This window comes from Marmota monax, unplaced genomic scaffold, assembly GCF_021218885.2.
Source record: "Marmota monax isolate L192 unplaced genomic scaffold, Marmota_monax_Labrador192_F-V1.1 WCK01_AAM20220418_F8-fsc00012, whole genome shotgun sequence".
NCBI lineage: Eukaryota > Metazoa > Chordata > Mammalia > Rodentia > Sciuridae > Marmota > Marmota monax.
The window spans coordinates 872,987-898,974 of record NW_026695227.1 but is presented as its reverse complement, the minus strand read 5'-3'; the positions used below and the strand labels follow the sequence as shown (position 1 = coordinate 898,974).

Here is a 25,988-nt window from a genome sequence, read left to right as displayed (position 1 = left end):
AACTATAGGATCTGAGGATAAGAATATTATATAAGTACATTTTCCTTCCTGTTTTTAGAGAAGGTTTCTTAGGAATTCTGTACAACTGAGGTTTCTAGTGAGGCTCTGATCCTGCTTCTAGCATTATAGGCATTGACATTTTAAAATGTAAATTCAAGTCCTTTGCATTTTATAGATACTACTTATAAGAGCCTTGATAAACTACAAGAGCTGTGGGGGGATCTTTGTATAGGGATGATGATAGTAATCATGGTAATCAATTAAATATGCTTTTTCTCTTAATCAACAGTTATTTTGTTCCACATGTGTTGTCTTCATTCTCCCTAGTCCTTCTCTGACACAGGGGGTTTTTCTACAGATAGGCACCATTTAAACCCTGTAGTTGGAGAAGCCAAGTGTTTAAAGTACCCATTTTAAACATTCAAGGTTAAGAAAGCACAAAAGGTTTTTAAAAGATAGGTACAGAAACAGAGGCTATTTTATTTATAATAAATGTTTTATTTATAATAAATGTATTATTTATAATAAATGTTTTATTTATAATAAATGTATTAATTTCAACTTATTTGCCATTAAAAATCATTTTAAAAATGTTTATAGTTTTTTGACAGGCTCTTTGATGGGAACTGTGGAATGAATTTGAGGTTCCTGTTATCCTAGAACTCAAGTTCTAATCAGATACATAAACAAATATTCAACTCCTTTTCGCTTCTTAGTCCTTTACTCTTTCACATTGTTTTGGTATTTGACCCAAAATTTTAAGATATGATATACATATTATAAAACATATCCAGGAAGGGTCTAAAAATAAATTTATGTTTCAAATTAAAGAGAAATTAATAATTTTAAGAGAAATGGGATTTGGATGAGTATTTAGTGTTTTACTTATGTTTTTGACTTTGGGAAAACTAATTTAAGTACAGATTTATATAGTTGGGCTTAATAAGTGTTTTTATGTCTGATATAGACAGATTTAGTAAAATGTCTCTTCCATCAGATATAAACCAAATATTTATTGAAATTTGCTAATGAAAATGTAAGGATATAAGACAGTTTTGCTTGATCAGTTTCCAAGTGCTGGGTTTGTCTGTTCTTAGATGTTCAGCAAGTGTTTTTAAGTTTTTAGGAGAGATAAAGATAATATCTGTCCATTTAGTTAATAATAGTGTTGAGTTACCTGGACTATTACTAATTTTATGGGTTAAAAAAGTTAATATTTGTATGTCAGCTTACATCTGATGCCTTTTTTGGCATCATTGGGGGACAGATGTGGTTCATGTGTACATGTGTTTAGTACCAGAATAACATTTTTGAGGCTAATTTGCCAACCACACAGGCTATTTTAAATGGTAGGAATAGTCTCAGTTGAGGATTGAAAGTTGGTATTTTGGAAGGGTTATTCCATCTTTGAAAACAGCTGTGTAAAAAATTAATAATGTTGCTGTTGGGTGATTGGAGATGTTAGTTTATCTTTGTTTTTGGTACTCAGATTCTAAACTCCATATACTTTTATGATAACAACCTCAGGGAAAGAGAGATTTATTGAGACCAGTTTTATCTGTTAATTCTTTGGTGGTTTTTTTTTTTTGTGTGTGTGTGTGTGGTGCTGGGGATTGAACCCAAGACCTTGTGCATGTGAGGCAAGCACTCTACCAGCTGAGCTGTATCCCCAGCCCCAGTGGTAGTTGTTTTAATAACAACATAAAATGAGAAATATGCTGAATGAAAAGAGTCCTTAAAACACATCGTTCATGAGCTAAATGGCTTCATATGAATCTGTTTCCTAAGATGTAAAAAAGGCAAAACTCCTAGGATGGAACTAAAATAAGTTGTAAAACAATTTATGTGGTAATGTATGTTAAGATATATCATGCTGGCCATGATGGCACAGGCCTGTAATTCCAGCATTTTGGGAGGCTGAGGCAGGAGTATCACAAATTCGAGGACAGCTTCAGCAACCTGGCAAGGTCCTAAGCAACTTAGTAAGACCTTGTCTCAAAATAAAAAGGGATGTAGCTCAGAGGTAGAGTAGCCATAAAATTCAATCCCCAGGAATATGTCCCCTCCCCAAATTATAATTTGAAAACAAATGCAGAAACTTAAGGTGATCCCAGTACATTTTAAATTTTTTCCAAATTTTTAATTGATGCATCATAGTTGTATATAATGCTGGGATTTATTGTTTCATATGCAGATAACAATATAATTTGGTCAATATCACTCCATGTTTTAGTTTGGTTTTGGGTTTTTTTTTTGTTTGTTTGTTTGTTTTTTTTTTGATACTGAAAATTGAACTTAGGTATGCTTTACCACTGAGCTACAACCTCAGTCCTTTTAATGATTTATTTTGAGACAGTCTCAATTGATTAGGGTTTTATTAAATTGCTGAAGTTGACCTTGACCTTTGAATCCTCCTGCCTCAGGTTCCCAAGCTGCTGGGATTATAGGCGTGCACTGCCATATCCGCCACTCCCTGTATTTTAAATTTTCATTTAATAGAAGAATTGCATACTAAATCTAAAATTTCCAGAATTTTTGGAAGGAAGAGCAATAAGAGATTGAAGGGGAAAATGTTTGTGTATGATGAGTATTTGAAATAATTCTCATTAAAACATGATGTTGTGAAAGCATTGTTAATAGTGTTACCAGAGTCTTAGGCCAGAGAGGGCCTGACTTTTAGGAGTCCCAGTAAACCAAGTCTGGGCACTTTGCCCCAAACATCAAACAAAAAAGGTATTGGTGAAGTAAGAAAGGAATTTATTCAGTATAGATATTTTGGGGAGATCGAGAAAATCCAGTATCTTCAGCCCCATCTTTGGGGTTACTGACAAGAGTTTAGGGCTTAAATAGGGGAAGAATTAGGGCATAAGGCACAGAGGCATGTATGCATAATTAAGCAGTCTTGGTCAGACTGAGGTTTGGTTGATCATTATCTCCTGATTGGTCAGGCTGAGCTTTAGAATGCTGCTGATCCTGGTGGGTAATTTCTATTTATCACAATCTGGAATCCAGATTGACTTCAGGAGAGAATGACTCAGAGAAAAGGACAGAGCCAAAAAGCAAGATAGTGTTAGTTCTTTAATGTTCAGGGCAATAATTGGAGACTTCTAGGTGCTAGGTTTGGTACAGGACATTGTTTACAATGGCATTTTTTTACAGGCATTGTTTACAGTGGAATTTGAAAACCTGTTAATTATGATGTCCCTGCAAACTTTTATTTTAGAAAGGATTACCAGCTTTACTTGTTACTTAATTGCAGAGAGGGTGTCATAAACTCTAGATACCTTTGTGATAGTAACCTTAGGGGAGTAAGAGCTTTATTGAGACCCCTTTTATGTGTTAATTTTTTTTTTGGCGGTTGTTGTCCAAATAATAACAACAAAATAAAAAGCATGCTAAGTGGAAAGAATCCTAAGAACACATTAACTGTTTACAAACTGTGTGACTTCACATGAATCTCATTTTCCTGCTACCGTGAAGATTAAGGTAGCAAAGGAGACAGGCAAAAATGAAGGCAGAGAGGCCATGGTTTTTTCCTGCTTTTAGTTGCCCATGATACTTGCAGGCCCAAGTGAAAAGCAGCCTTTAAATCCTGATACAATAGGAATAACTAGGATATCTCTTGGATTTTGATTGAATAAGCAGTTGTATATCTCATTGTAAAATACATTTGAAAGATAAATACCTCATCCTCTTCAAATTTAAACTTGAAGGTTATGAATACTGATGGCACTGGAAGACGAGTACTAGTGGAAGACAAAATTCCTCACATATTTGGTTTTACTTTGTTGGGTGACTATGTTTACTGGACTGACTGGCAGAGGCGAAGCATTGAAAGAGTACACAAGCGAAGTGCAGAGAGGGAAATCATCATAGATCAGTTGCCTGACCTCATGGGACTAAAGGCCACAAATGTTCATCGAATCATTGGTAAGTAAGTACAGAATATCTTAAAAATGGAAACTAGAAAAGATAGTTAGCAGCTTGTGAAACAGCAGTGTAAATTGTTGATGTTTGAGGCATTATAGAAATCTTTAATTTTTTCACATTGACTTACCATTCTTGGCCTCACAGTTTGAATTAAGGGACAAAATTCACATGAATAAGCATTCATACACCTTCATCAAAATAATTTAATTCTATGGTGTGAGTAATGCACCTTATTTTGAAGCTTACTGTACAAAAGAAAGTATTTTGTTCCAGGTATGATAAGGCATGCCTGTAATTTGAACTACTCAGAAGGCTGAGGCAGGAGAATCACAAGTTCTAGACCAGCCTGGGCAATTTAGCAAGACTTTGTTTGAAAACATTAAAATGGCAAGGAATGTAGCTCAGTGGTGGAGTGCCCATGGGTTCTATCTCCAGTAATGGGGGGTTGGGGGAAGGCACTCTGCTATACTTTTATTCTCTATTAGTCCTCAAATTGCTTGTTTTTTGAGAAGAGAATTAGAACTCTAGATTGGGAGCAACATAGTCATAGGTCTTTGTGAATCAAATATGTATTAATTCAGAAGTGAAGTGTGTTGATTAGTCAACATGTGTGTCCTTCTGTGCCCTTTCATAAATTAATTTAATCTTTTAGGTTCTAATCCCTGTGCTGAGGAAAATGGGGGATGTAGCCATCTTTGCCTCTATAGACCTCAGGGCCTTCGCTGTGCCTGTCCCATTGGCTTTGAACTCATCAGTGACATGAAGACCTGCATTGTCCCAGAGGCTTTTCTTTTGTTTTCACGGAGAGCAGATATCAGACGAATTTCTTTGGAAACAAACAATAATAATGTGGCCATTCCACTCACTGGTGTCAAAGAAGCTTCTGCTTTGGATTTTGATGTAACAGACAACCGAATTTACTGGACTGATATATCACTCAAGGTTAGCAGAAAGAATTGGAGTATTAAAGCTGAGACTAAGAGGGAGAATTTCTTGAATTTCTGAATCTGCATGCTATTATGGCCTCTCTCTCTCTCATTGCTCAATAGAGTTCAACAAATGACTTTAACTTTTGTAAGGAAGTGAAGGGGAAAGCCTGCTTAGTATATTACTAGGAGCCTTTTATGCAACATACTTTGCTAGTGGTTCTGAATCTGCAAGACATAATCTTTATCCACTTTATTATATTTAAGGATGATAAATGTTATTTTTTGCAGTTAACTGAGTAAAGAGTTGTATGCTTCACATAAAGTGGCTTATAGAGGCTTCACTCTTGATTTAATTTAAACAAAATTTTGAAGCCTGAAAGGTAGAAAGTGCCATTTGTGAGTTAAAGCATGTCTTCATATTCTTTTTCCTAGACTAAATATTGAGAAGCATACTGGGATAGAAAGAGAAACTCCTTACTAAAATCTGGAATGTAATTTTTCCTTTTTCCCGTTTGTTGGGGGCTCATTCAGATACCTTGTGTAAACTCTTGTGTAATTTGCAAAAAATATGAGTTCTTGGAGCCAGAATAAAGTGTCTACAGCATTATGATCACATGTTTTTCACTGATACTAATAAATTTTAAGAAACTCATTCCATTGTTTTAGTAGAATAAATTTTTGTTTTTTAAGAGTTATTCATGATTTTTCTCTCTAAAGTGGCAGTAAAACTCACACAATTGTATTTATTAGATATTTCTTTGCTTGTAAACTATATGAATTTTATTAGGAATCATTATGTCTCTTGACATTTCTGCATCTTTCCGTTTTCAAGATAGCCAGATCAAACCTTTCTGAATAGTGTTTTATACTTGTAACATGTAACTCAGTTGTGAATTTTATCTTTGCAGACCATCAGCAGAGCCTTTATGAATGGCAGTGCACTGGAACATGTGGTAGAGTTTGGTTTAGATTATCCAGAAGGCATGGCAGTGGACTGGCTTGGGAAGAACTTATACTGGGCAGACACGGGAACAAATCGAATTGAAGTGTCAAAGCTGGATGGGCAACACCGTCAAGTTTTGGTGTGGAAAGACTTAGATAGCCCCAGAGCTTTAGCATTGGACCCTGCCGAAGGGTAAATAGCTTTATATATGCATTTTTTGAAACTACATTGCACATTTTGAGGAACATGACCTTGATTTCTTAAATAATGCTCATAAGTTATACGACAACTAAATAGCTGATAGGCTTTATCTAAAACCAGTAATTGAGATTTCACTGGTTAATATTAATTATTAACTAAAGTCTGTTTCTGTTGTTACTTATATTGGGTGAAGAAAGAGTAAAATGGATTCATAATCATATATTACTGATAAGTATTTATAAAGGAAAGAATAGCCCTTTTAAACATAGAATCAACCTGTATTTGCTTGCTCCCACTTCCAGAGTAAATAACTAGATTATAAATCTATGATAGTAAACTCACTAAAACAACGTTGTATTTGAAGAAATTACTATAGTTGTGCCCCCTTTCCCAGGGCTTTGCTTTTTACAGTTTCAGTTAGCGTGGTTTAAAATATTAAATGAAAAATTTCAAAAATAAACAGTTCATAAATTTCATATAACTTTATTACAGTATTTTCCCCATTTTTTAAAATTAGTGGTTCTTAATCTCTTACTGGGCCAAGAAATAAATAAAACTTTGTAATATATATGTATAGGAAAAAACTTAAAATATATAGTATTTGGAACTGTCATGGTTTCAGGCATCCACTGGGAGTCTTGCAGTGTGTCCCTTATGGATAAGGGAAGACTACCATGTCCATCTAGTCAGAAACCCACATCAAAAACAACCTCTCTGCACTGACATATTGTGGAATTATGGTGATCTTTGTTCTAAGCGTTAGTTTTCAGATAAATTTAGTAGTTGGAACTAAGAATTCTAATATAGGTTGCTGCTGGCAAGGGTAAAATTTCTTACACGGTTGTTTTTCTTTGGCTCTTTTGATGTACATATGCCTTTCAACTGACAAGTACAAAAAAAAAAAAAAAAAAAAGCCCAGGACTAATTTTCAGGAAAGCATGTTCATACACCTTTACCAAGTTAGCCATCAGCTGACAGGCTGATGAGTGAATGTCTTTCCTCAGTTACTTCTTGAGAGTTGGCATGTGAAATGTTTTCCTAGTGCCAGTATTTAGTGTCTTGAGAATTAGCATCTTCCTAGGTTAGTTGAAAGGGCACTTGACTAAGGATGAGGTTCTAGTTCTAGGTCTACCATGAAACTGGTTTGGAAACATGAGACAAATCCATTCAATTTCTTTTAGTCCTTTGGTCTCCCCATCTATAAAACACCTATACTGTGGGGTAGTTCTAAGATTAAAGTGAACAACTTAAAAGAAAAAAAAAAAAGGAATCTTAACATTTCACAGGGATAATGGTAGTAGTATTCATTACCCCACTGACACATCAAGGGTGATTGATTGTTCTTATACATACAATATGTTCCCTGGGATGGTATGATCAAATGCATTTTCAGGCTTTTCATTTGACTTGAGCCTTTCAAAGACTCATTGTTTATTTTTACATTTGATGTACTTCTGCAGCTTGTTTTTGAGGCAAACTTATTATATAAATTAAGTTCAACAATTAAAAAGTTAAAGTTATTTGTATTAAAAAACACATAAAGACATTTTAGTCAAAAGTGAACCAGATTCTTAGACTGGAGCTTTAATCTTTTGCTTTTTCAAGAATAGTCATTTTATAAATGCCATAGCTGCAGTAAAGAAACCATTGATTTGTTTCCAATTCCTAGGTTTGGATGGAGTAAATTCATTGGAAAAACTAAGGAAAGCTGACTCACTTCCTTTTTGGGGAAGTGAAAAAATAAATTTAGTTGAAAATTTGTTTTACCCATTTTCTTGATATGTATTTCTTTAAATTTATTTAGTTACTATGAATGAATATAACCAGTTTTCCCAGAAAGCCAAAAGTGAAATGTTAATTGTTAATTGTTTTGATTCAGATTTATGTATTGGACTGAATGGGGTGGAAAACCTAAGATTGATAGAGCTGCTATGGATGGAAGTGAACGTACTACATTAGTTCCAAATGTGGGGCGGGCAAATGGCCTAACTATTGATTATGCTAAAAGGAGGCTTTATTGGACAGACCTGGATACCAACTTAATAGAATCTTCCAATATGCTTGGTAAGCTTTACTACTTTTTACTGGGATAGTATATTCTTTACACAAATATCAGTGACAGCTATTCATTATTGGTTAGACAACTTCATATAGATGTTTAGCTGCTTTCTCTGTTCTGGAGTTGTATCATTATTAATAGTAACTACTGGGATTCATATCTACTTCATATGCAAAAATTTCACTATTGTTAGGTTTGTAATAACATTTATAAATCCCTCTAGTCCTGAAGTAAATTTTTATACCAGTAAAAAATAATAATAAATATATTTATTATACACAATTAAAATAGACCATTCATGGGGCTATGGTTGTAGCTCAGTGATAGAGCGCTTGCCTCACATGTGTAAGGCACTACGTTCTATCCTCAGCACCAAATAAAAATAAAATAATTTTTTTAGTTGTAGTTTAGTAGAAAGGGCATTTGGCTAAGGATGAGGTTCTAGTTCTAGGTCTACCATGAAACTCGTTTGGAAACATGAGACAAATCCATTCAATTTCTAAAAAATTGTGTTCACCTACAACTAAAATAAAAGACCACTCAGAGGAATTTAATCAGTTATTTATAGTAGGAATATGAGTTTGAGACATGGGGTCAGACTACAAATAGATTAATTTCAGAGAAGCAGTCTGGTTTTAGAGTTACTTTCAAATGAATTGTTCTGTTTTATTATAATGTAATGTTTTACATATTAATATTTTTTTTGTGGGGGGGAGACAACAAGATGCTTGTATTTTCACATATTTCATCCTTGTACATCTTCCCTGTCTACTGCCTTTCCAAAAATAGGACTCAACCGTGAAGTTATAGCAGATGACTTGCCTCATCCTTTTGGCTTAACTCAGTACCAAGATTACATCTACTGGACGGACTGGAGCCGACGCAGCATTGAACGTGCCAACAAAACCAGTGGCCAAAACCGCACCATCATTCAGGGCCATTTGGATTATGTGATGGACATCCTCGTCTTTCACTCTTCTCGGCAGGCAGGGTGGAATGAGTGTGCTTCCAGCAATGGGCACTGCTCCCACCTCTGCTTAGCTGTGCCGGTTGGAGGTTTTGTTTGTGGATGCCCTGCCCACTACTCCTTGAATGCTGATAATAGAACTTGTAGTGGTAAGCAGCATTTTGAAAATACTTTAATTTGTCTTTTTCTAGGGTAAATAGTTGTGGATGTCAAGTTGGTCATCTGTTTAATTAATGGGAAGGCCAGAGGGAGGGTGGATACAAATTTTTGTCACTTATTTGATGATAGCAACTTGATATTGTAGAAAGGTTAAGTCTTTTACCTTTGGGTATTAATGTTTAGTGTAAAATGTACATAATTTCAGAGAGGCATGCATGCATGCATGTTTGTACATAATTCATATTTATTCATTATTAAGGAAGGGAAGAACAGAACAAATAGTACTCAAACAGAATCCCAAAACATAACCTCCTGTTCTTTAAAGTGTATAGAATAGGACAAACAAAAATTTAATTGCATATGAGGCCAGGAAGAAAATGCATATGACAAAATTTAACCCAGTATTACAACATAGTCAATAGATGGGAAACTAGAGAGCACATGTTCTCCAAACATAGTGAATGGTGCTGCTTAATTCCCGCTGGTGTTCTTATCTATTAAAAAATCTAGTCTTTTGGGTCTTTTCATTTTTAAGTATTGGCAAGTAATTCACAATAAACATTATACACATGCAGTGCTAACAGCATAGTGTATGGAAGAACATTGTTGGCTAGGGAAAACTTGGTATATGACTTAATTATATATGAAAGCCCATGTCTTGATAGGCAGACATGAAAAAATTGGTATGTCTGATCAAGAAATGGGTAGAGGTCAGAAAGTAGATTCATAGGAGACAGAGGGTATGTGCTAATATGGGAGAAAATAAGGAACTTGTTACAAGATACTGATATAATTAACTACTTTGTTCTGTGTCTGAGAAAATGTATCAGAAATCACACAGGCAAAGATTTAATCTATTCTGATAAAGAATTCAATTGTGAAAGAGAATGCAGCCATATAGTTTAATGATTAAGAGATTATACTTTTGAATCTGTCACAATTAGTGTTTTACTTTACACAAGTAACAAATTTTTTAAAGTCTAAATTTTTCTCATTTTAAAAATGGGGATAATAATAAATACCTTATAGGGTTGTTGTATAGATTAAATAAGATACATGTTCTGATTCCTGGGAAGAAGAAAGGGTAGCCTGGAAGTCAAGAATAGCATGGTAATTCAGGTAGACTTAGACTGTGGTGGTGGCTGTGGTAAGGAGAGATATGATGGTCTCAAGGTATACTTTGGAGCTAGAATGAATAGAACTTAGGGTTCTATGCGAAAAGAAAAGAGAAGAAGCAAAGATGACATCTCAGTTAGGTGTCACTTTTGATAGGCTATGAAAAGATGAGATTAAAGGTATGAATTTTTGAATTGCCAGGTATATTTAAAATGAATGAGATTACCACCTAGGGAGAAGGTAATTTTTCTATAAAGGACCAAATTGTAAATATTTTAGACTTTGTGGGTATGTAGGCTCTGTCATACCAACTTTATTTTATTTCAGTAAAACTTTATTACCAAAAAAATAAAGAAAGAAAAAAAGAAGAAAGCATGCTATATTGGTTTATAGGCCATAGTTTGCCTGTTTCTGGTGGAGAGGGAAAAAAAGGATCTGGTAACCTATGGAACTCTGGTTCAGAAGGGAGAGTTTGTAGAGGACACTGAAAAGTTACAGAGGTAAGAAGAAAAGCAGGGGAGAATTGAGGCACTGAAGAGAAGAGTTAAAGTTGTTTTTTAAGGACCATTGACTACTGCAGAGAGGTTGAGTATATTGATATTTAAAATAGTATCTATTTGAGTTTTGGGTAAGATTATTATTAGTAACCCTCAAGAGAATGATTTCAGGGAATTAATGGTAAAATGCAGATTTGAGTAGTTTAAAAAATTAATGAAAGGAAAAGGAAGAGGCAGAAGTATTTATAGACATCTCTTTGAAGAAATCTGGCTTTGAATGGAAGAAGAAATTAGTCTTGTAGTTGCTTATGCCCAGGCTTGTTGGTTGTTGGGTAAGGGCCATGAGAAATCACTGCTGAATGTCCCTAAAATCTGTTGACTGCCTTTCTGAGACATGTAAGCAGTGTTTCAAGAGATTTATTGTGTACTATTTTTTGGGGGAGGGGTACTGTTTATTGAACCTAGGGGCGCTTAACCATTGAGCCACTCCCTAGCCCTTTTTTATATTTTCTTTATAGACAGGGTCATGCTTAGTTGCTTAGGACCTAGCTAAATTTCTGAGGCTGGCTTTGAAATCATCACTCCTGCCCCAGCCTCCCAAGCCACTGGGATTACAGGTGTGCTCCACCTTGCCCTGCTGTGTGCTCTTTTCATAGTGAGTACTATTTAATTTTTGTGTAGAAATATATTAGATTCTAGGGCATATTATAAGAGAAGTTTAGCACAATGTTCTTGCCTTCCAAAATTTCTAACATTGTGTCCTTTGCTCTTTGACCTGTTTTAAAATCTAAATCAGACTACCTTGTTTCTGTTCTCAAATCTTGCAGTGCTCCCCATTTTACACAGAGTAAAAACCTAGCTCTCATAAGGGCTGGTGAGTCCTGCATACCTAATCTATGCCCTTTCTTCATAACCTCTGAATGAAAAGGCAAGATAGGTTTTACAAAAACACGTGCTTTTCTCTCAACTGCTTTTTGGCTTTGGAAAAATTATTTAACTTTCTGAGCCTTGATTTGGTCACCTATAAAAAGGAAATCTTGGGAATTATTAAATAACAGTATGATGTACCTGTGAAACATGTTGGAGGCCCTTGATAGTTTTTTTTTTCCCCCTCTTTTCCTCCTCTCAAACAATTTTATTTTCTTACTTTAAAAATTAAGGCTATAGGGGCTGGGACTATAGCTCAGTGGTAGAGCACTTGCCTTGCATGTGTAAGGTGCTGGGTTCAATCCTCAGCACCACATAAAAATAAATAAGTAAATAAAGATATTGTACCAACTACAACTAAAAAAATTTTTTTAAAAATCAAGGCTTCAGGGCTTTCCTTGTCATCAAATGTGTGTTTCTTCATTTATTTCTTCAATGAATATTTATTTAATACCTAATTCATACTGGGCATGAATGGAAAACAGTGAACGAAATAGACATAAATTCCTGCCCTCACAGAACTTACCACTCTGACAAATAATGAGCTAAATAAATTGTATCAGTGTTAAATGGTGACAAATATTATGTAGAAATATTACAAGCAAGAAAGGGTGGTGGCAGCAGAGTTGATTGTTAAATAAGATGATCAGCAGAGTCCTTACTGAAAAGTGACATTTATGTCAGAACAAGTAAGGAAGTGAACTATAGAGATACCTGGGAGAAGACCAGTCAAGTCAAAGGGGAGAGCAGATGGGAAAGTCCTGGGAGGAACAAGTCTAACACAATACAAGAACGTTTAAGATGCTAGTGTTGCTAGAGCAGAGTGAATAAAAAGATTAAGTGAGATGAAATAGGGAGCCAAATTGTGCAGCCCCTTTTTTTAGTACTGAAGTGGCCTCAATGGCACCTTTGTGCAGATTGGGAAAAGATGTTTCCTCTGGGCAGACTTGATCCTACTGGTGCATGACTTGGCTAATGAAGTGTGTGCTGAATTTCAGTTCCTGCTCAGTGCCCTTGGCATGCACAAATGGCATAGTCATATGTGGTGGGTTTTACTTTGTAGTTTATTCTGTTCTCATCTAAGAGCAGCACTTTCCTTTAAGGTACAAGTAAATATTGGTGCCTTCAACACATCCTATTCTACTACTGCATGTTGCTGTCTTTGTTGTGGGAATGGAAGATTCAGACAACATGCTTGTATAATTTTTAAAGCAGCAATTGTGCAAGAGATGGAGGATTTGTGTTTAGAGTTTACATAAGTTAGAATGGATTTAGTCTTTAAAAATGCCATATTCTGTGTCATTGCAAGCCCCCAACTCATGGTAAAATAAGTCAGAACATTAGTTGAGTTTTAGAAATAGTGTAACCATTTGTAATTGTAAATGTCTTTTGAGTAGAGTTTTTGAAACAAGCATTTTCTTGGAGTTACAATTGGCTTCATCTTAACCTGCATTTCTAGAACAAGATCTGCACCCAATTGTGAAATCTTATTGAAGGTTAAAACTTGTCTTGGGGGTGGGGAAGAAATCCTACTAGAAGCCAACTGTATATTTGATAAATTGTTTCCCAGATAGGAAAATTTGGGAACTAAGATTATGGGGTCTTTCTGCTAAGTTTCATTTTCTTAGTATCTACATAGTGCTTATGCTGTTGGAAACTTATCAATTTACAGTCTTTTTTTCTTTAAATTTACTAAGAATGTTACTGACAAAAATCAGTCCTTAAAAAAAGTTGTAGGAGACTTTGCAGCTACTTTATGTGAAATGTTCTTAAGGCCCGGACTCTTATTACAGTTGTTAAAAGTTAAATAAATACATGATGGGCTCCATAATGTAGAATTCTAGTAGATCATTGACATCCTTTCTAAAGCTTCCGAACTAAATATGGACTTTTAATTAATGAAGAACTTAAATGAAGCAGAATTTCATTGTTGTGAATATCAATTTTTTTGTGAGTGCAAATGAATTCCTTTGGGGTTTAAGTCAATATACATTTAAGTGTGAATGTAAAGTAATCCAGAGAACCACAAGTAGTGGAGCTATAAACAATGGGGCATAGATTAAAATAGGCCCTTAGTTCTGACTTGGCTCTTTTTTTGGATTTTTTTGTTTGTTTGAAGTCAATACTTTTTATTTAAGGAATTTCCCAGGGTGATTGTTTTGTTGTACATCTGAAGGATCCCTTTTTAGAAGAACTGATGCTTAATTTAGTTGTCCCATCAGCCCACAATTCTTTGGCAGGGGATGGGGGGCTTCTATTTCCATTTGAATTATGCACATATTGATAATGATTTCAGGATTCTTCATCTAAGATATTTGGGATCTAATTTTTTCAAGTAATTGATTTTAGTATCACTTTGGAATAGATGGATCTGCCTGGTTCTCAGTTGCTGCAACTTCTCTAAACATCAGTGAGTTCAAATCATATTCATTCCTGTTATCACCCTCAGGAATGCCAATATGACAGTTAAACAAACATGATCCAAACACAGTAAGATATATCTTCAACTCCACATATCATTTTTTGAGGATAGAAGCTTTTAAGAAAGAAGCCATTTTCTTATATTAGTATGAAAATTGGAATATTGAATCAATGTATCTGAGATTTCTTTCATGACTTGTTCTTTTTGTCAACTTGTTAGTCTTAAAACCAGCCTTTTTAGTTATTAGTATCCCATCACTATAAGCTATCTTAGGTATGACATTTCTGCTTGTGTATCCAAACTCATACTGAACAATGAGTTCTGGATTGCAAAGGGGTGGGTTTTTTTTTTTTTTTTTTTTTTTAATGTTCGTATTTCTGAGAAGGACAAAATTCTACTAGATTTAGGTGATGACTGGAAACCGAGAGAATGGAATATAATTATGGAATTTATACACACACACACACACACACACATAGTGGTCTTCTCATCTGATTTCACTTTCCAATGTTTCAGATATCTTACCTGCCATTTGGAAATATTAAATGGGACATCCTAGAATTTATAAATTTTAAATTCCATGTAGTTCTAAGAAGCATGATGAAGTCATTTTTCATCCTACTTAGAATGTGAATTCCTTTGTCCAACATGTCCATGCTGTATATGCTACCTTGCCTGTTTGTCACTTAGTACTGCAGTGCTTATATTCAAGTTGTACTTATTTTACTTAATAATGGCCCCCAAACATGAAAGTAGTGATGCTGGCAATTTTTAATAAAATTATATAGTGTTATAAAAGAATATTATTTAATAAAAATATATTATTATAATTATTCTGATAATCTATTCTTATTGTCAATCTCTTACTTGCCAAATTTATGCGTTAATTAATCATAGGTAGGTGTGTGTATATAGGATTCAATACTGTCTGTGTTTGAGGTATCCACTGGGAGTCTTGGAATTCATCTCCCACTAATAAGGGGAGACAGCTGTATTTTAGTGAGGATTTTAAAATGCTACTAGATTTTGTAGTTGTTATCACTGGCATTCTTTTCTAGATGTTTTCCTATTATAAAAGTGATTACATAATAACCAGAAGCCTAGTCCTTGGGAAAGGGAAGTGTTTGCAATGTATTTTCCCAGTTCATGAATTTAGGGAATCAACTTAGCATCAAAGGAGAATTTTATTTTAGTGAAAATATAAATGTAAGGTTTCTTTTGAGGATTAAAAATAAAGAATGTGGGGCTGGGGTTATGGCTCAGTGTTAACGCACTTGCCTAGCATGAGTGAAGCACTGGGTTCGATTCTCAGTATCACATATAAACAAAGGTCCATCAATAACTAATAAAAAAAATTTTAAAAAAATGTGAAGTGTCTATATTATTAATTTTGGGATAATTTTTATCTGCCTTTTCTCCCTGAAGCCATCATATACACTACAAAGCAAAATAAAGTCTATATCTGCATTTCATGAGTTTTTGTCTAATTCTTGTTAATCTAAGTTTATTAATGCTACTAATAATAATTGATAATAATAAACAATAGCTATTTGTACTTTTATATCCTGGCTTCCAGTTTTTAAAGTGTTTTCATTTCTGTGATAGAATTTTTATAGCAACTCAATGAGAAGGGCAAGGTGGCTATTATCTTTATTTTACAGTTGGATAAAATTTGATCAAGGGGAGGGTCAGTGACTTAGTAATCAAATGATTAGATAATGAACAGTCTGAATTTAAAATAATAATGAAGATTCTTCTTTGACCTATGGAGGCCCAGGTTTTCGGCCACACACACACACAAGAATAGGTTAAGGAGGAGTAGAGTTATTCACCTGATGGACTAGAATTAAGTTTACGTTTATCAAAAGTTTCATTGAAATCTCCTATGATATCTGTGATAGAAGAAGAAAAGTAGATTATGTCTCTGGGTAACTGGTTTGGTAACCAGAGTGCTCGTCATTGTCGCTCTGAAGAGAGTTTTGGATTGCGTATTCTGAATCCTGCTATGTCTGTCTGTATTGTATGCAGGAAATAATATACAATAGTCTAGTCAAATATTTGAGTAATGCAAGACTCAGAATAACTATATTTTGGATTTGCTCTTTTCTTTTTTTAAGCCCCTACCACCTTCCTGCTCTTCAGTCAAAAGAGTGCTATCAATCGCATGGTGATTGATGAACAACAGAGTCCTGACATCATCCTTCCCATCCACAGCCTTCGAAATGTCCGGGCCATTGACTATGACCCCCTGGACAAGCAGCTATATTGGATTGACTCACGACAAAACATGATCCGAAAGGCTCAAGAAGATGGAAGCCAGGTAATTCAGGGTTCGTTAATTTCTCCCCTCCCCTTCCTTCTCCTCTTTCTCTTCCCTCTCTCCTTCTTTTCTCTTTTCCTTTCTTTTATTTTCCCTCTCTCCCTTTCATCTGTCCATCCATCTGTCTTTCTGTCTTTTTTTCTTATACTGGAGATTGAACTCAGGACCTCACACATGCTAGGCAAGGGCTCTTGAGCTATGTCACCAGCCCTTTTAATTTGAAACAGGACCTTGCTAAGTTGGTGAGGCTGGCCTTGAACTTGTGAGCCTTCTGCCTGAGCCTCCCAAGTAGCTGGAATTAACAGGAGTGTGCCACCATACTTAGCCGGGCTCAGTTCAAAATACATTTTTTCTGACTGGTAATTGGACTAACCAATTATACTATTTCACTTGGTTCTTGCCACACACACAGAGAGAGACAGAGACAGAGACTGAAATTCTGAACCTAGTAGCTCTCTTTTACTCCTGATGATTTTTCTGAGTGAACAATTACTTGACAGTGGTATTGGGATGGAAATTATATTAGGAGAACTTAAGCTCACATATCAGTAATGACTGTCACTGCTACCCACATCCATTTATATAGTTTTTTTTTTTTCTTATGATTCCATTTGTGTGGAATGTTAGAAGTTTTGAAGTCAAATAGGCCTTAGTTCTGATCCAAGCTCTCTCCTTCCCTGGGAATCTCATAAATTTTTTTAACTGAAAAAAATGCAAAGTTACATCGTGCTTACCTTTATATGATAGGGACTTGACAAATAAGTGTTACATTACTAATTACCTATTATTTAAAAGGTTCAGAGGACAGCATATATAGCATAATTTTGTAAAATTTAAAACATCTAGGATGTGCTATTGATCAAATTTTTTTTGGTAAATATTATTTAGTGACTATGAGATGGGAATGAGAATATTGTCAGTCTTACTTATGCCTACACACTAGTCATGGATTTATATACCACTCTAATACTTAACTTCCTTGCGTTCTGTGACCAGGCAGACTGGGATTACAATAAATATAACTATTGTCTTCCTTATAGCAGTGATGTTAAATTGAATTTTGAATGTACTAAAATTTAGGGGGATTAAATTACTAATTTTTGTTACATCTTTTCAAACAGTAAAGAACAAGATGGTAATATATTTAGAGCTATGGAAAGATCATTTAGGGGTGAGGTTATAGTTGTGTATTCTATATACACTTTATACTGGGTAGGACAGAATTAATGATTGATAACTAGTAGATAGAAGTTATGGTTATTATATAGCCAAGGACATTGCAAATAAATTAAATAACCTCATTAAGGGATGTTAATAGTAAAGTCCTAGTAAAGGAAATGTACTTTATTCAGATGGACAAATCTTCCTATGATTGACTTTGTTAAAAAATATATATTTATTTTATTTATTTGGAGGTGAGTTTCTGGATTAGAGAAAGAGATGATTGATAGAGTTGGTTTGTAGCCCTGACTAGTGTTATCATTTCTAGAGCAGTTTCTAAACTCTTTAGACATTTGGGGCCAGATAAATCTTAGTTGTGGGGGCTATCCTACATGTTGTAGGATGTTTAACAGCATCCTTTGCGTCTACTCACTATATTGCCAATAACATCACCATAGATGTGACAACCAAAAATGTTTCCAAACATTGCCAAATGTCTGTAGGGACAGAATTTATCCCTGGTTGAGAACCATTGCTCTAAAGGTATTTGTAGGGTGTGGTTCTAGCCATTAAATCTACAGTTTGCTGAAGGCTGCTGTTACTTTCTTCCTTCTGTCTCTAATCAAGGCATCATTAGGTTCTTGGAGCAACTAATCTATCCTCCGCTCCCTCTTCTGCCCTAGGCCATAACAATCCCACAGAATATTTGAGATGCATGTTAACAAAGAAGTACATTATCTATAAAAAAATGTATCAGTAAAAAAAGCTCCCAGAGACTTGAGAGCTCCTTCTCAGGTGTGTAACCACATAGGTGGAAGCATTGAGTAGATACCTCAGGGCTATTTGTTATGGAGTCTTTAACTTTCTGTGTGTGACTTTTTCTTTCCTTAGGGCTTTACTGTCATTGTGAGCTCAGTTCCGAATCAGAACCTAGAAATACAGCCCTATGACCTCAGCATTGATATTTATAGCCGGTACATATATTGGACTTGTGAGGCTACCAATGTCATTAATGTGACCAGATTAGATGGAAGATCAATTGGAGTGGTGCTGAAAGGCGAGCAAGACAGACCTCGAGCCATTGTGGTAAACCCAGAGAAAGGGTATGTTACTAAAGTGGCATTCAGATATATTTGCATCTGAGACCCTTCTCAGTCTTCCTTTTCAGTTCTTTATTTATCTTTTAAATTTTCTGTGCTCCTGTGAACAGCTCATTATTCTCTGTCCACTTGCCCATGCATTTTCTTAACAGCTTTCTTATATTTTCTTTGATTTCACTGCCTAGAATTTCCTTTCTTGGTTTAGTTCTAAATTTGATCCATACCTTCAGGACCATTTCAGCTCCTGTTTCCTCCATGAAGTTTTCCTTGGTCTTCCTACCTCCTGCCAGATGTGATTCTCCTCTGTCCTAGATACCCAGTGCTCTGTGTCTGTTCCTCTCTATTCATATTTAATTCTTTTCAGTTTGTCTTCTACTTAACTATTTTTCAGTTGTATATTTCTTATTAGACCTTAGACTCCTTTATGACAAGAATTAATGTTTTTTTTTTTCACTTAATACAGAGCTTTGCATTTAATAAATATTCAGTACTCAGCTGCATCTGAATGAAAGATAAGGAATTCAGCAGGGAAAGTAGCTTATTTAAAAAGAATTACAGGAAAGGGATGAAACCTATAAGTTAATGTAAGAAATGATTAATATATAACTTATTTTTAGTAATTAATAGGAAAGGAACTTAAAATTTTATGTCCAGTTTTCTCTGGCCACTGATTTCTTCTTTATTGTAGTATTCTGAAAACATTGGCATACTGTATCTAATACTCTTACATTCAAATCTATGAAAGTTAATTCCCTATGAAATTGTGTATGTTCTTTTTTACTTCTATGAAAGTAGAAGTATACCAAGACCGTTTTTAATATTAAATTTTAATGGGGAGGGAGAAATGGGGAAAGGTGAATCAGTGAATACTAAGTTGTAGTTAGATCAATATTTTAAAAAAAGCTAGAAAAAAGAATTTTGAATGATAATTAAGATAGTTATACTGGGTTATGCATGTATACATGTATCCAAACATCATATGTTACTCCATTAATATGTACAATTTTTATTAGTTTAAAAGTAAATTAGGGGGGTGTGGTTGTGGCTCAGTGGTAGAGTACTTACTTGCCTGGCACGTGTGCGGTACTGGATTTGATCCTTGGTGCCACATAAAAATAAATAAAATAAAGGTATTGTGTTCATCTACAACTAAAAAAATTTTTAAAAATAAATTAAAACAGATTTAAAGATATCTAAAAGTAAGATTTAAAGATATTAGTTGACCTTCATTTATCTTCTTTTTTTTAATAGTGATGGGAATCAGACCCAAGAGCTTTATGCTAGTAGGCAAGCACTCTACCACTGAGCTACATCCCCAACGCCATCTCTATTTGTCTTAATCATTAAGAATATTATTATTTTACATGGTTTCTTACTTTGATAACTTCTTATTTTCTTCTAATTACTCTTCAGGTATATGTACTTCACCAATCTTCAGGAAAGATCTCCTAAAATTGAACGGGCTGCTTTGGATGGAACGGAACGAGAGGTCCTCTTTTTCAGTGGCTTAAGTAAACCAGTTGCCTTAGCTCTTGATAGCAGGTTGGGCAAGCTCTTTTGGGCTGACTCAGATCTCCGGCGAATTGAAAGCAGTGATCTGTCAGGTACTTAAGAAGTGTATTTTCCTATTTTGATTTGAGTTTTTAAGATGGTTTGTTAGTAGCATTTGTATTTTTCTTGCATTGTATTTCTGATAGATTTATTTGTAGTTTTATCTTCTGTAGTATACATCAAGTTGGTTGGATAAAAGCTTTTTCTTTTACTATCTAATTATTTGCCAGTTTTCTTGATAGGGTAATAGTATATTTCTAATGTATCTTTCTTTTCTCTTTGTTGTTCTCCTCTAGTTCATGTTCTCATCATCTGATTGATGGTCTCCCTGCTAAATTTTCCTTAAAAAAGTATGTGTGGGGCTGGGATTGTGACTCAGCAGTAGAGCACTTGCCTAGCACAGGTGGGACCTGGGTTCAATTCTCAGCACCACATAAAAATAAAAGCATTGTGTTGTGTCCGTCTACACCTAAAAAAGTAAATATTAAAAAAATAAGCAACCGTTGTTACCAGTTTCTTATGTATCCTTCCTGAAATATGCTGTGTACCCACAAGAAAATACAGTTATGCACTCTATCCTCGATATCCTTTAAAAAAAAAAAGTGTGTGTGTGTGTATCCATATATATAAATAAACATCCATGAACATAATTTTTTATATATACAAACATAATAATCTAAAATGTGGTTTTCTTGTTTTGTTTTGGGTGTTACTGGGGATTGAACCCAGGGCCTCACACATGCTAGGCAAGTGCTCTACCACTGAGCTACATCTCCAGCCCTTTTTATTTTATTTTGAGACAGGTTCTCACTCAGTTATTCAGGCTGGCCTTGAACTTGGTTTTCTCCTGCCACTGCCTCCTGAGTAGCAGAAATTACAGGTGTGTACCATTGCTCCCAGCCAGAAGTGTGGTTACAAATGTCATCAATGTACTCTAAAAATCTTCAGGACAGTCTCATAACCTACAGGAGAAATATCTAGATGTACACTTAATTTGGTATAAATTGATATTTGCCTTTTACAAACTTAACTTGACCTTTACATTCCTCATATTTTAACCAAATTAAATCATTCTTTACTTTTAAGGTATACTTTAATTTCTCATTTCTCTGTAGTCCTCTATGATCATATTTACTTCATCTACCCTAATTTCTTATATCTTAACATTTTATGCAACCTTACTAGTGATTAGGGAAATTAATTTAAAATAATACACTTTGTCTATCAGAGTGACAAAAATTTGTTAAAGTTGATTGTAGTTAACATTGGCCAGAATGCTAGAAAATAACATATTCTCAAATGGTTTAGTGAAAATGGGAATAGGTAGAACCTTATGGAGGGTAATTTGCCAATAATTATCAGCATTTAAAACAAGCATTCCTTTTGATTCCTGGCAGTTTCCTTTTTAAACGGGTGTCTTAGAGAAATATAAACCCAAGTGTACAGAGGCATTCATGAATACCATTTGTAATCATTTTTCATGGAGAAACTTTCTACTATATCAGTGTATAGAATATTATAGTCCTTTAAAAGATTAAGGTAGATCTGCGTGCACTGATGTAGAGGATGATTTTTAAAACAAATTACGCAACAGTGTTTATTAAGATCCAATTTTGTTTAGAATTTAAAACTATATAGTATGTATGCATGTACCCCCTGCCACACTCACACACTACACACACACACACACACACACACACATATATCAGTAAGAAATAAGGGCATGTCTTTATGTTCACTTTGAAATATGTAAACAAATATATCTTAAGAAAGGTCTGGAATGTTTACATATTAAAATGTGAAGAGTATTGTATTATATGAATTTTTTTATTTCTGAATACATTTGTAATTTAAAAAAAAAGCAATAAATAAAAAACAAATTCTGGCCAGGTGTGTTGGCACATGCCTGTAATCCCAGCAGTTCTGGAGGCAGAGGCAAGAGGATTGCAAGTTCAAAGCTAGCCTCAGCAACTTAGTGAGGCACTCAGGAGATGAGTGAAACTCTGTCTCAAAATAAAAAAATTTTTAAAAAGGACTTGGGGATGTGGCGCAGAGGTTAAGTGCCCCTGGTTTCAATCCCTGATATCAAAAAAACAAAATTCAAAACAAAACAATTTTGTCCTTTCTTTAGGTACCAGAGTCCCCCTTTGCTTTCTCTGATTCTGAGTATTCATATACATAGTTACACAGGTGTTTTCACATGTGTGGCATGGTATATCCTTTCCCTGATCTGATTTTCCTATGTCTCTTATATTACCTCTGTTTTGTATAATAATTGTTTATATCCACGTTTCAGCTCTTTTATTAGTATTGAAGATATGTTCCCACACCCTTGCCTTTTCTTTCTCTTCTTTTATGATGTTTGGTTTTTGTTATTAAAGTAATGCATGTTCAAGCTGGGCTCCATAGCGCACCCTTGTAATCCCAGCGGCTTGGGAGGCTGAGGCAGGAGAATCGCTAGTTCAAAGCCAACCTCAGCAAAAGCAAGGCACTAAGCAACTCAGTGAGACCCTGTCTCTAAATAAAATACAAAGTAGGGCTGGGGATGCGGCTTAGTGGTCGGATGCCCCTGAGTTCAATCCTCAGTACAAAAAAAAAAAAAAAGTAATATTAAATATTTTTATTAAAGAAAGTTTGGGAAATAACTTCTGATAATCAAGAGATTATCTGATACACTATTATTATTAACTTTAGTCTTCAGTGAGTTAACCTCTATTTTCTTTTATTGTTTTTTTCAAACATTTTTTATTGGTGCATTAGAGGTATACATAATGATGGTATTTGCATACAGTATAACTTGGCTAATATCACCCCCCCCCCTTTCTGTTCCTTCTGTTCTTCTCCTTCTCTATCCCAGAGGTAACTTTTGATGTTTTTTTTTTTTTTTTTTGCCATGCATGTTTTGAGGTGTTTGTGTTTATTTTACTATACACACACACACACACACACACACACATATTTATTTATTTTTTCATTTTGTAATATAAATAGTCCCATCATGTATTCTTTATAGGTTGCTTTTTTTTTTTTCAGGAAAATTATGATTTTGAAATGATCCATGTTTATCCACACCTCTGTTGTTTATTTTCAATGCCTAAATAGCATTTTATTGTGTGACTTTATTCTGTTGTCTGTTTTGCTATTCAAACTATCTAAAACAAAAAAAAATTTTTTTTTTTTTTTTGCCATAAAATACAGTGCTGCAGGGGATTGGGGATGTAGCTCATGGGTAAGGTGGTTGCCTAGCGTAAGTGAGGCTGAATTCAATCCCTAGCACCAAAAAAAGGGAAAAAACAAAACAGTACTATAGTAAATGTCCCTGTGCACACATGTAAACATTTCTCTAAGGCCTAATATTATTAGTAGAATTTCTAAAATATAATGTGGACATACATGTGTATGTGTATCTGTATATGTCTATTAACAGGTATAGATTAATCTCCAGTGTGATTATATCAATTTGAAGTTTGTATTAGCAATATATGAGAGCTGCTACTCCAGAATCTGGTTATTGTCAGACTTACAGATTTTTGCCAGTCTAATAAATTAAAAAGATATATTACATTAATAAAAATTTTTATTATCCTGTTTCTGGTGAGGTTTAACAAAATCTCATATTTTTACTGGTAATTCACATTTCTTTTATGAATTTGCTGTTCATAGCCTCTGCTCATTTTAATTTTCCCTTTTCTATTTTTTTGAGACAATATCTCCCTAAGTTTCTCTGGCTGGCCTTGAACTTGTAATCCTCCTGCCTCAGGCTCCAGAATTGCTGGTACTACAGGCATGCACCACTGTGCCCAGCTGCCATTTTTCTGTTTTAGATTTCTAGAAATTCTTTATGTATTCAAATTATTAATTTATTATTAGTAACATATGTATTGGAGAATTAGCATGTTTAATAAATTTAATCTTTTTATCCATGACCATGAGAATCCTTCCTTTATTTTGGTCTTATTTAATAGCTTTTAGTACTTTTTCATAGTTTTTTCTGTAGTGATCTTATACTTTATTTGCAGACATATAGGAGTCTTCTCTTACTTACAAGGAACCAAGTTTTTTTTTTTTTTTTTTTTTAATCTATTTGTCAAATTGGTTTTTCAACACCATTGACTAAATAATCCATCTTTTCTGTTCTGTTTTACAACTTTTATTATATATAAGATTCTTATTTATCCACTAGTCTTGTCTTTTTAGTTCTGTTGCACGAATGTATTCTCTTGAATAGATCTACAGTCTTCCCCCTTCTCCTTAGAGGATATGTTCCATGATCCCCCAGTGGATGCCTGAAACTTGGATAGTACCAAACACCATGCTATTTATTTCCTATATGCCCTGTAGCATAGTCAGAGAGTACTAGAGTTAATCTCTCTTTCCATATTTTATGCCCTGTACCTCCTTTACATCTTGTACTTTGGGGCCACTATTAAGCAAAAACAATGTTTTTTGAACACAAGCACTATGATACTGAGATAGTTTTATATAAAGAGATGACTACCAAGTGACTAAAGGTAGATAGCTTATATTGATAATGTTGAACTTTCTTGGCTATAAATATTTTTTTCTCCTATTATACATCTCTTTTTCTTCTGCTTTCTTGGAGAGCTTTTTAAATTTGTCACCCAGCTTTCTTACTGAAAAAACAAATTTTTAAAAATTTTCCAGTATCGTGTTTAATTTGCAAAATCTGGTTTGTTTTGTTTTTTTCCCTCTGAGTGCTCTGCCCTCAAAGCATCCTGTTCTTTAGGGTTATAATGGCTGATTTATTTATTTTCTTCTGCTTTTAATTGTGTCTTTGTCTTTTATTTCAATTTTAAAATTAGTTTCAATTTTCTTTTTTTAGTTGTCAATGGACTTTTATTTTCTGTATTTATATATGGTGCTGAGGATTGAACCCAGTGCTTCACACGTGTTCGGCAAGCACTCTGCATCTGAGCTACAACCCCAGCCAGTTTCAATTTTAATACAGAGGTTTTCTTTAAATATTTGGTGATCCTTAGTTGTCTGTTTAATATTAGGCACTGAAAATGCTGACTTAGGCTTGCATATGCTTTGATTACAATGGCTTTCTTCTAGAGGCCTGGAGTTCTAATGGGACTCATAGGCAAAACTGTCTGAAGTTATTTTCTTTAGTGTATTTCAGGGTTTGTTTGTTTGTTTGTTTGTTTTGTTCTTTAGTTAATAGTTTTTCCTATAGAAAATTCTTCCAGTCTTTTGTATTAGGATAAAAGTGGGCTACTTAGGCTGGGCGTGATGTTGCAGCGGCTCAGGAGACTGAGGCAGGAGGTTCACCTATTCAAAGCTAGTGTCAGCAACTTTGTGAGGCCCTAAGCAACTCAATGAGAACTTGCCTCTAAATAAAATATAAAAAGGAGTCTGGGGATGTGGCTCAGTGGTTAAGTGCCCCTGAGTCCAATTTCTGGTACCTAAAAAAACGAAGAAGTGGGCTGCCTAGTGTTTTTGAAAGATGTTGGGAATGGTATTATCATTAGAAAGTAGATTTTTTAAAAAGTGATTCCCTTGTGATAATCCATTTATGGCACTAACTTTTTGCCTTTGCCTGGTATATTAAGGTCTCGTTATTTTTAGTCTTCTGCAGACTAAGGGAGGATTTCCAGGAACTATTTAACTTGAACATATTTTCAGTTAATACTCTTTTTCTAGCCCCAACCATATAAATCCTCCCTTTGCTGCATTCTAAAATAC

At 34.5% G+C, this 25,988-nt stretch overlaps 1 protein-coding gene across 2 annotated transcripts in view; it reads left to right on the top strand.

The window, feature by feature from the left end:
* Lrp6 (LDL receptor related protein 6) overlaps window positions 1-25,988 on the top strand; it is a 200,023-nt gene that overhangs the window by 104,155 nt on the left and 69,880 nt on the right. For both annotated transcript variants that reach the window (XM_046435533.2, XM_046435532.2), the window contains exons 8-15: window positions 3,714-3,930; window positions 4,583-4,872; window positions 5,768-5,994; window positions 7,883-8,067; window positions 8,852-9,178; window positions 16,268-16,470; window positions 18,523-18,734; window positions 20,145-20,335. In XM_046435533.2, the coding sequence (XP_046291489.1) occupies window positions 3,714-3,930; window positions 4,583-4,872; window positions 5,768-5,994; window positions 7,883-8,067; window positions 8,852-9,178; window positions 16,268-16,470; window positions 18,523-18,734; window positions 20,145-20,335 (1,852 nt within the window). The remainder of the gene's footprint in view (window positions 1-3,713; window positions 3,931-4,582; window positions 4,873-5,767; window positions 5,995-7,882; window positions 8,068-8,851; window positions 9,179-16,267; window positions 16,471-18,522; window positions 18,735-20,144; window positions 20,336-25,988) is intronic.